This window comes from Saccopteryx leptura, chromosome 4 (assembly GCF_036850995.1).
Source record: "Saccopteryx leptura isolate mSacLep1 chromosome 4, mSacLep1_pri_phased_curated, whole genome shotgun sequence".
Lineage (NCBI taxonomy): Eukaryota > Metazoa > Chordata > Mammalia > Chiroptera > Emballonuridae > Saccopteryx > Saccopteryx leptura.
In genome coordinates, this window is record NC_089506.1 from 13,873,514 (window position 1) to 13,885,390 (window position 11,877).

The 11,877-nt window shown below is 41.9% G+C and overlaps 1 protein-coding gene across 3 annotated transcripts in view; it reads right to left on the bottom strand.

Annotated features, from left to right (window-relative positions):
* Nucleotides 1-7,818, bottom strand: part of PDLIM3 (PDZ and LIM domain 3) — a 29,150-nt gene extending 21,332 nt beyond the window's left edge. For 2 of the 3 annotated variants that reach the window (XM_066380183.1, XM_066380181.1), the window contains exon 1: nucleotides 7,604-7,816. In XM_066380183.1, coding sequence (XP_066236280.1) covers nucleotides 7,604-7,696 — 93 coding nt within the window. In that variant the 5' untranslated portion in view covers nucleotides 7,697-7,816. Of the gene's footprint in view, nucleotides 1-7,603 lie in introns of all 3 variants that reach the window. The other variant, XM_066380182.1, reaches the window with a different exon arrangement.
* Between the last annotated feature and the right edge of the window lie 4,059 nt (nucleotides 7,819-11,877).

Genomic DNA, 11,877 nt, shown 5'->3' on the forward strand with positions numbered 1-11,877 from the left:
TTTTTATTTTTCTGAAGCTGGAAACGGGGAGAGACAGTCAGACAGACTCCCACATGCGCCCGACCATGCCCACCAGGGGAGACGCTCTGCCCACCAGGGGGCGATGCTCTGCCGCAACCAGAGCCACTCTAGCACCTGGGGCAGAGGCCAAGGAGCCATCCCCAGCACCTGGGCCATCTTTGCTCCAATGGAGACTCGGCTGCGGGAGGGGAAGAGAGAGACAGAGAGGAAGGAGGGGGGGTGGAGAAGCAAATGGGCGCTTCTCCTGTGTGCCCTGGCCGGGAATTGAACCTGGGTCCCCCGCACACCAGGCCAATGCTCTACCGCTGAGCCAACCGGCCAGGGCCTGCTCTCTTATGTTTGTTTATTTACTGTGTATTATCTGTCTTTCCAACAAGACTGGAAGCTCTTGAGACTAGTTATAGTATCATGTATATTCCTAATGCTTCACAGTGTATATTCTAGTGTTTGGAATTAATGAAAAGCTAATTGAAAAATGAATGAAAAAGCTATTTACATCAGTTTGTTTTTTTATTAAAAAATTTTTAATTGAATTTATTGGGATGACACTGGTTAACATATTAAATCAGAGTTTATGGAACAAAAAGAGCTACTCTCTAATGCCTTAAGACCAGTGGTAGTCAACTTGGTCCCTACTGCCCACTAGTGGGCATTCCAGCTTTTATGGTGGGCGGTAGCGGAGCAACCAAAGTATAAATAAAAAGATAGATTTAACTATAGCAAATTGTTTTATAAAGATTTATTCTGCCAAACTTAGTGAAAATCTGACATAAAGTACTTGGCAAGTAATTATTATTATATGCTTTAACTTTAACTTGCTGTAACTCTGCTTTATAAATTTTATAAAGTAAAGTTACTTCCCTACTTTATAAATCGCCATTACTGTGGAACCGGTGGGTGGTCAGAAAATGTTACTACTAACAGAGACACAAAAGTGGGAGGTAGGTATAAAAAAGGTTGACTACCTCTGCCTTAAGACTATTGCAGTTAATGTCAATTTACCATTGTTACCTCTGCAAGTTTCCAGTATGTAGCGCAGAATAATACATACATAGAACTTGACCTAAGTCTGAAACTGCTCCAGGAGTAAACTAGATTGTTCCTAACATTTTACTTGAGATCAGTCATTAATCCAGTTTTTCCTCTATTTTCTTAATCTAGCTATTGATTCTAGCTAACTTTGTGGCTCTAAGGGAGCTCCAAGACTCATCTAAATAAATAGAATTGTTAACATAGTAAATTCTCATGTGTCCTAGATCTTCAGTCTCACCACTGAAATCTTCACTGTACTCACTTTATTTCCACGGTCATCCTCCCGCAGTGATCATGGTTCATTTCCATCAGGACTAGTTGATAGGATCGGGGTGAGTACCACTGGGGATGGTTACATCTCAGCCTTTGGGGGGGGTGAATTTCATAGATGTTTTCCATTTAAAAGTTCTCCCAGACCCAGAATTGATAGAAGAATAACTAGTTCCCATCCCTGATGTGACTTGTAGAGATAAAAATAATCTTAAACTTTCAGTTTTCTCTATTCATTAAAATCAGTACTATCTACTTTTAAATGTCTAAGAACGGAATGCTTTCCTTTTGAATTAAAGCATGAGAAAGCATGGCTCAATGTATTTGCTTTTAAAGCCTCGCCTAGCTTTTCTAATATAATTAAATAGATTTAAGTTATTTAACACTCAACCTTGATTAAGAAAATGCTAGCTTTCAGCTTTGGTTAGGATGAGTGGAAGGTGAAGTTGTGTATATTTCTGTCTATATATATTTTAAACAGAGACATCTGGTGTGCTAAACTTAGATACTGAATATTCTAAATTTTATTAACAGTGTCAATAGGGAAGTTAATAACACTATTTTATATTTACCCAGAATATTACATTTGCAAAGCTCTTTCTAATAACGTTGACCACTCCAGCAGCTCTAAGGCAGGCTGGACAGAGACGACTGCTCCTGTTTTCAGAGGAGAAGAGTCTTAGTAACCTGTGGCTTCTTACTCAAGTTGGCAGCAGTTGTACACCACAATGTCACCAGCTGTTTCAGAACTCAAATAGGAAAGATGGTTGACAGTGACCGCTAGAACTGATTTCTGACTTTGCATTCAACCTGGATGCCATCCTGGGACCTCTGAGGAGAGTTGATAAGGAAGGAAAAAGTATATATAGAGAGAGGAGGAAAAAACACTATTTTTCACTTCCTCCTAGTTCTCAAGTTCAGTTAGGCTACTGATCAGAAATGACCACTAAATTGGCTTAGTTTTAGTACGTTAAACTATATGTTTGATCATGAGACTATATTATTTCCCTGAATTGTTTTACATTATTGCTCACAGTTATTAACATGTTTTCCTAAATTAGGAGGAAAGAAAGCTAACATGAGCTAGAGTTTTTTGATGAATTATTTATTATTCAGGTTATTCAGGGTCTCAAATATCAAAAGCATTGGAGAGATCAATAGTAATGCCGTCAATCACTTAGCACCACGTTTTCACACTTGTCAGATTAGAAGAATCACTTGGGTCCTTGCTGAACACAGAGACCCCCCTCCCCCTCCATGTCTCTGGAACCTCAAATCAGAAGCTCCAGGAGAGAGCTCGGGAAGTTGTGTTTTTTTACAGGTGCCTCAGATGATTTTCATTATTCACAACAGCCTATTACTGGGGTCTGCTTGGAAAAAAATAATTTGAAACATAGATGAAGCATCTATAATGTTCTATTTACTGTGGGAGCCACAAGGGAAGTCCAAGATTTGTCCCTTAGGGATTTTTATGTTAAGACCAAAAATGACTGAAATAGTTTTGGAACAAGATAAGTATATACAGATGGATGGTACTGTGGGGCATGGATCAAAATGGTGAGGAAGCCCACTGTTTGGTTGTTCTTTACTGTCTACAGATAAAGTCTGGCTGCCTCACCTGGCACCTACAATCTACATTTCTAGAGCCATAGCCACCCCAGTGAAACCAGAAGCTCTGTGAGTAGCACCTGGCATGGGTATTCTCAGAAGCTATCTGGGTGAATCTATTGTGCAGCCAGGGTTGAGAACTATGAAGGTATTAGTTTTGTTGTTATTGGTATCATTACCGAGAACTATGATCTCATTTAATTCTTAAGACAATCTCTTAAGATGAGAAAACTGATGAGAAAAAGTACAAGAAGCTTGCTGAAGGTCACACGTCCAGTGAAAACCTGATTTTCCCTCATAGGTCGGTGGAACTTTCTAGCTCAAGCACCTCCACTGTCCCACAATGCCATGCCTGCAGGTAATCTCTCCCCCAACACCTCCTGTCTCTTTGGTCATACTTCTTTTTGTGGGATCCTGAACAAGCTGTATTGTGGTGGTTTATATATATGTTCCTTCTCTTTTACTGATACACGAGCTTCTCGGGGCATGGAAACCCATTCAGTTATAATGGTATCCCCACAGTGCCTTCCGTGTACAATCCATTCCGCACTTAAAAGATATTCTTGGAATCTATGAATGTTATGCTCATAGGAACTAGCACTTCCTGGTAGACATGTCTTTGGCAGAACAAAATTAAATAGGTTTTTATTCAAATGAACCTTCTTACTACACTTAAATCCTGGGAAAGAATTGCACTCAGCAGTGTAAACATTTCTTTCTAAAAGCTCAAATTTCAAATATAGTGTATGTTTAAGTAATAATATACAGTTCTACGTAAGTTAGTGCAAAACTTACGAATGCACTAACACTTTTGGCCCTGGCTGGGTTGGTACCCAAGTCCGTAGAGCATTCTCAGGTACAGTGACCTTGAACCTGGGTGTGCTCTGAACAGGAAGGAGGTAGGAGGGAAGAGGGAGAAAGGGAATTGAGTGGGAAAGGACATATAGCATCAGATGTATATACTAATTCTATATCATGTGCACAAAAGAAGCTTGTACTTTCTTCCAAGCTGGACCATTTGTGAAAACAAATGATCTGTAACTTGGCAGTGATAGGAGACCCTCTCTGTCTGGGTGGTCCAAACACTTCACAAAGAAAGACTCCTTAGAACATTCTTGCCGGAAAAAGAAAAGCTGCTCACTTAAGAGATGTGACCCTCAACCTTTATTCTGTGAAATGCTCGGGCCAGCTATATATGGTGTTGGCAGGAACCCCCGCTCCTCCAAACTGAGCCCCACAGCGTAATTTATGTTGCACAAAGTCTAGAACATCTATTGGCTAGAAATCGATTTCCCCCAAATCGTGTATATCACAACCAATGGTTCAATTTTTTTTGAGAATGTCTGGTATTTGATTTACTTTACTTTTGATATTTTTTATAACCTAAAGATTAATCTGGCTAATTAATTATGAAGCAGTGATGGGGTGTAATTTCAGTGGATGGAGAGGGTTACATTGATGACCCCACGCCCAGATCTGTGGGGCAGAGGACTGCTGTCTAGGAGCGTGACTGCGGTCTGAGTTTGTAGGGTGTGAGGCAGGGAGGGAAGGGACAGCCTGTAGGAGGACAAAAATGGACTCACTTATGGGACCTTTCTGTGGCACTGAAGTGCAGGCATTGATATGTCAATTCTTTGCATGCTTAAGAACTTACTTAAAACAGACAAACCAATTAACAAAATAATTGTCATTCTTCTTTACCGTGGAATATTTTTGAGGACACAATCTGTACTTAGTTGTGATGGTGATGATGCAAGTGAACACTTTAATCAATCATTCCTATTGTGCCATATTTATTTTATAACATATTTGATATACAAGGTACTGGGTTTGGCACTGAGTAATCCTCGAATTTGAAAGTTCCCGTCCTTGATTGAGGAGCATGTGATTTGTGGGATCAGGTGTGATCTGTGGTATGAGGTGTGATATGAGGAGAGGTCATAGGTCAGAAGCCATGGCAGTCAAAGGGATGAATGCTATTTGACTGGGTTTCCACAGGCGTAGAGGACGGTGGGGGTGAGGTGGGTGGGGTGGGGAAGAGCATTCTGGAGGGAAATGATAGAGGAGCAAAGAGGTGTTAGAGAAATGTGAGCTGTCCAGAGTCGTGGCACTACCCCCAGCCATGGACTGGGAGGAGGAAAGGGCACGGAAAGGCCGGAGAGGGAGGAAATGGAGTTGGAAATGTGAGTTGGGAGGGAGGATGAAAGGCGTGAGCATGGTAAAGACCACACACTTTGGTCACTGCAACCTGGTGATGCAAGTGAAGGGTGTTCAAGAATGGGGCAGGTCGGTGCAACCTGGCATTTCCCAAAGCTGGCTGGGAAGAATACGCAGGTTGGCGAGGGAGACAGCTAGGTGGGACGTTATGAAATCTTGAAGAGGGGCAGTGGTAGAAACAAAGAGAAGTGGTAGCTCCAACAGAACCAAGTGGTGAATTAGAAGGCACAAAACAGCTGTTTGGAAATATCTGTACAACAAGCAGGACTTTTCACACATATGCCCACAGAATGCAGACTTTGGAGGCAGGTAGACCTGGCATCAAATTCTGTCCCACCACATGTGGTTATAAGCAGGTTAATGAATCTCTTGAAGCCACACTTTCCTCATCTGTAAAATGGGAGAATAGTTCTACTACTCAAACCGGATTATTGTGAGATTTAAATGAATCAGTGTATATAAAGGGCTTAGAAGAGAACATGGCAGGAAACTTTATTCACTTTCTTTACATATAATGTAAAGATTATAAAAGTGATAAAATAATCCTACTATCTACTCACAACACTGGTAATTATTTTTGTGCAATATCTTTTAGTCTTTTACCAAATGATTTTTAGCATTCTTATTGTTTCAGTGGAAATATTCTCAATTAGGTGTTTACGAAGGCAAAAGAGTTCAGGTGATTGTGGGTTCATTTATTTAGCACGAAGCTATCATGTGCTGAATCAGTTTGGGGGACACCTGGGGTACAGTTTAGTTTTCCCTGCTCTGCTTGAGTTGAATTAATTGAAGAGAAGAGGCACGGTCAAATGAAATGATCACATATGGTCATGCATTCTGATTGAACCAAGTGTCAAAATGAGTGATACAAATTAGTAATGAGTTAAAAATTTAAACAAGAATTGGCTTCCCAAGTAATAATCGTCATCATATCAAATACATTTACAAAGAGTGCCTGCAGTCCAACTCCAAAATGTAAGCACAGCTTTAAATAAACACTGTTTCAAATGTCAACAACTCAAACTTCAAACATAAGATGAATCATATTAACATGTTCCATAGTAATAGCAAGACACTTCCTTAATAAATCACTTAATTATTTCTTTAGGGTTTAATAGGAATATGATTTATCTTTTGTCACAATTCAAAAGCTTATTTCATTTAATATAAACAAATGAAAACTATACTTCAGAAACTTAAAAACATTTCTTGGTAGAGATAATGGAGACTGTTTTCTTTGGTAGATCCATAAAAGGCGTTGCTTGGCTAAGATCGCCGAACCATTTTCTGCTGAATTTACTTAGGAACGTTTTCGGGGCTACGTTAAGTTTTCGTGTCTCATACAAAAACACATGTCAGATGTGTTTATATGTTTTTTGAAAAATGTAAAACAAAGCTTGAAATGGTTCATGGCCCGTCTGTATGGTACATGTTTGGAGATATTTTAAAAAGACATTGATTCCCAAGTCTCATAGACATGTAAGTAGAACAGAATTTAAAAGGTATTACCTTGTTCAAAAACCTATGTGAGCACATCAGATTATAAAGTATACATTTAGAAGATACAGTATAAGCACTAAAGAAGTAAAGAAAACATTACAAAGTATTAGGTTTAACATGCCTTATATGTGATAACTGAAATAATTTTAGGACAAATACTTGTGTTAGAAAGAAATCAACTAGACTAACTAGAAATTTACTGACAAGACAGAAGTCCTGAAGTTTCCTTTCCCTTTTCCCTGTGATGCTCTAAGAATATCAAGTAAGGAAAACTTGACTTTGATAGTAAAGCATTGCTTTCAGAGTCCTTAGGTTGAAGGGCGACTTTCTATCAGGTAAACTAAACTCTTGGACCCCTTTGCTTTGTGTTTGAGTTATAGGTGATAATTACTCAGCCAAGTTCCCAGCCTCGGGACATACTTATTTAAAATGTCTGGAAACCCAGGAATACAGATTAGTAATATTTTCCCTGTCTGGGCTGATACGAACGGTTCCAGCTTGTGCCCTGTGAACAGCGCCCTGCTGAAGTCTTCATTGGGACCAGGAAAGCGTTTACTTGCGCTTCGGCTCCCAGAAACAAGCCGCGGCGTCAGTCCCTTCCCTCTCCGTCCCGGGCCCCCATCTCGATTGTTACCGAAAGGTGGCCGGAGTGGAGGGCGAGGGGCCACCCAGCCCTGCAGCCTCGCCTTCTCTGAGCACAGAGAAATCACGCCGTCGGAAAGAGGCTGGGGACCGAGAGGGTGCAGACCATTGCAGCTGGCTCGGTTAATTCTCTAAGAGGCTCTGCATCCTCCCAAACTCACTTTGCCAAGTTACTGCCGCCTGCCCCAACTAGGAGCCTGAAGCCCAGGACCGACCTGGCCGGCGCACGCGGGCTCACTGGCCACTCTGCTCCGGGGGCACCCGGCTCAAGCCCGAGTCCCGGGCTTGTAGCAAAAGAACGGAAAACACCTACCCTGGTGATGATCAAGGGCTGGTTGAAGTCTATGCCCCCCGAGAGTCTGAAGCCCCAGGGCGCAGGGCCAGGGAGGACCACGTTCTGGGGCATGGTGCCTCCTGGCGCAGCCTTCCGAGGGTGGGGACGCAGCGAGGGGGTGTCCTGCCTGCGCGAGTGTCCCTAAGCCGGACAGCCCTCTAGACTCCCCAGGCAGTGTCCTCGCGCGGACTGGGGCCTAGGGAGCTTTATCCCTGCTCCTGAGTGACGTCACCAGCCTCCACTCCTCCCCTCCCCCTCCCACCAAGGAGAGCTCCAACTTTGGAAGAAAGAGACGCTAGGCCCAAGGGAGTTTACGGACGGGCTCTGGCTGGGTGCAGCCTCCAGACCTCTCCGCGCCCGAGGAGGCTTCAGGTTACAACCTCCATCTCTCTCTTAAAGTAACACCTGTCCTCCCGTTTATTTTCTGCTTGGAGCTGCATTCGAAGTTAAAAGCAGTTAAACCACAGCCTCTGTGTTGTCAGTTAAAATAAAACACAAGCATCATCAGTACAATGGGTTATTTAGCAATGCTGAGCGCTATAATAGGTACCTACCAACTGTGTGACCTTGGCTAAACTTACTGAACATCCTTAAGCCTCAATTTTCTTATCTGTTAAATAGGGGTAATAATTGTACATACATCATAGGGTTACTGTGAAAATTATTCCTCCCCACAGTGAAATTCCATAAAAACGAACTACTTCTGCATAGTGCCTGGCACAGCATACGTACTCAATTATACACATATAGTCATACATATTTATGGATGTACATAATACACTTTATATGTACACAAATACAGTAACATGTATTTTTTTAAAATGAAAAAAATCTAAAAGTGAAAACATCATGCAAACGTATACCCAACATAATGAACCTTTTAAAAATACATGAGTAGATGATTGATCAATAGACTCAAAATATATTTTCATTTTAATTGGAGCAATTGTCACCTCCTTCAAATGTGGTTCCTAAGCTTATGTTTTGACACATGGGAAGCAAGCATCACAGACACCTAGGAGTTGAGACCGCCCTGTGAGGACATTGCCACCAGAGTGATGGCTGCTGGTGGCCTGCTGGTGTCATACCCCAGTGTTCTGAGTCCCGAGGACAGGGGGAAGGAAGAGGGAGAGAGAAGTATAAAATGCTTTAATAAAAACAAAACTAAGGGTCTCATACTTCATGCCCAATAAAATAGGGCTGGCTCAGTGCAGGAGAGCAGGGCTGCCACAGGTCTTTAATGGAGCAGTCCTTGCGGAAGCGGTTTGAAGACGACAGAGAAGAGAGGAAAGAGATTAGGAAGCCAAAGGCGAAGCAGACCCGCCTGGGGTTGTGTAAATCAGAGAACCAGAACTGGTGCTGCTCCGCCCACTGTGGCGGAGTCTATGAAAGTCCCAGGGCATGGAGGCTTTTGACCCCCACCTATGTTGTGTTATCAGGGACATAATTATAACATGTTTTTGTTGATTTGGCCTATTTGGGCTACTTGTATCATTGTAAAGCACAATCATTGTACCTGTTCGGCATGCGCGTGCGCACATGCGCACACACACACACACACACACACACACACACACACACGAAAGTCAATTTAGAAAAAATCAGACAAGTTTTTTGGTATAATGTAATTATAATTGCTATACCTTAGCTCATGAGCTGGCTTATATAACAAATTATATCTATCTATCTATCTATCTATCTATCATCTATCTCTGCATTTTTACCAGTTGTTTTTGGCATCCTTTGGATGTAAGCAATAGCTATGCAATGTCAGTATACTACCTGAGGAGTTCTTCAGGCTTTACTGAGAGCCGGGAGGCGAGAGTAACAGCAGCCTGGGGCGGAGTCGGCCCTGTGTGCGAAGCCCCGAGCAGGTGCTGCTTGGGTGGGGGTGTTGTCCCAAGAAGTTCTTTTCGGGGAGTCTTCTGTTTTTTAAATATTTCCCTTTTTTAAAGGGTTATGCTAAACTCTTTATGATTCCATTAAGCATTACTTTTGTAATTATTATTTTAAGCCATGTTTAGAAAGTTCTTTAACTGTTTCCTTTTAGAAAAGGGCCAATTGTTCGTTCTACTCTGATATAATTGTAATTTTTTTTTCTGTTGGTTGAAACAATCATCTCTCTGATTTTAATTATCAAATCTATCATTTTAACTGTGAGTTCTCATGTATTTTCTAATCCTGGTTTTCTAATTGCCTACTGGTGCAAATGCAGTTCAACCTGTGCAAAACTGAACTGACCATTGTTGTCACACCAAACTCATTTCCTGCCCTTGCACCTTTTTTTTATTGCTTTCCAAGGATTTATTGTTTATTGCAAATTATACAGACTCTTTTAGAGAATGCAACAGATGTGTGCTTATAACCCTATGGCTTTCAATTTCTTCATTTCTGTTTATTTTTCTGCTACTGTCTTAGGCTTCTAGGATTGTAAATTTTCCCTCTATTTCCTATATAGCAAGTGTCACCATACATTGTAGTTTCATTCATTCATTCATCCAATAAGCATTTGTTGAACAATCTGTGACATGCTGGGCACTGGGAATGCAAAGATAAATAAGACCCCCTTATTCCTCTACAAGCGAGTAGAAAAATAAAGGGATGTGGAGATGTAAAATGTGGTCACATGATGTGAGAGCACTGGAACAGCGTTTGGGACAGTGAAGGGATAAAGAATGAAGCATGGAATCAACTCTCCGTGGGGAAGCCGTCAGGGAAGGTTTCCGCAGGGAAGGGTGTTAGAGCTGGATCTTCCAGAGTAAGTTTTCCAGGTGACTGGGAGTTAAAAGGGTGACAGGAAGGAGGACATTCAAGGCAGGAAGAACTGTGTGGGGTGTGCAGTGGCAGGGAGGCAGAAGCATCGGGCAGGGACAGGAGACGATGGCCATAGCATTTAGGAGCCGTATCACCGGGGCTTTTGTATGTCACACTAACGTTTTGACTTCATCCCAGGGCGAGCCTTGGAAGAGTTTTACATGACATGGATAGTCATCAGATTTTCCTTTTACAGGCTTCATTATGTAAATGAAGGTGGGAGGACGAATCTCTGGAAGGAGAGAGAAGGCAGGGAGTCCAGTTGAAAGGTGCTGCAGGAATCCAGGGGAAGGTGAGGATTTGGGCAGTGGGGGTGGGAAGGAGCAGGCAGATATGGGAGTCATTAGGAAGGTAACTGACACAGTCTGGGGACAGAGCTTACCTGGGGGACTAGGGAGAGGTTAGGAGATTTGGGAAGCTCCCAAAAGTCTTCACCGGGTATTACACGAATGGCAGAATTGTTATCAAGGAGAAAATATATAAGAAGTACAGAAAAGTATTTTTTTTAATTAGAAAAGGTAGGGTAAAGCATAGTTTTGGTCCTGATGGTTTTGAAATACTAATAAATACTAATACTAACATTAATACTAACAATAAATAGCAGCATATGATTATGTGCACTTAGCTTGTGCCAGACACAACTCTAAGAATTTTGTACTTTTTAACTCACATGAACCTCACATTAATTCTAGGAGGCAAATGCCATTATTATCATCGTTTTAACAAAGATGTTAAAGAACTTGTCTAAGATCACAGAGCAAGTACAGTGGAGCCAGGATATCACTCAGGCATCTGGCTCCATATTTGAGTGTTTAAACCAGGGCACTCTGTGTTCAGAAAAACTTCTAAGTCTTAGGATAATCTGTTGCACTGCAATAGTAACAGATACAAGATGAAAGCAGGAGAGAACATCAAGTATGTGCAGCGACAAGAGAAAAGGATTAATGATTAACTCTGAGAACCGGCAACATTCAAGGGGCGGGAGAATAAGAAGACCATAAAGTCAAATGGTTTTCCTTCTGCAAAATGTGGGGGCACAGAAGACAAGTGAGGAGACAGACTCAAGGGGAGAAGGCACATGTCCCCGGGAAGTGAGATGGTTGTGATGTAAGGTCCGCGAGCAGTATCACAGGAATGGTGGGGACAGAAGCAGACTGCCATGCTTTAAATTATAATGTGAGGAGAGGTGAACACAGATACTTTTTTCAAGGATTTTATTGATGAAAGGAAAGGGAAGACTGAGGGTGGTCAGAGGAAGGTGCTGCAAGTCAAGAGAAAGAACTCTCTTTTTTTTTTTTTAAAGAGGAGAATCTTAGTCATGTTTTCTGAAGTCAGAATAAAGAAGATGCCAAAGAACCCAGAGGGATGTGGATGGAGCAGCTTCAGGGGGTTGACACGAGAGGTAGCAGTACAGACCTGGAAGGGGACAGGCCTCTGCT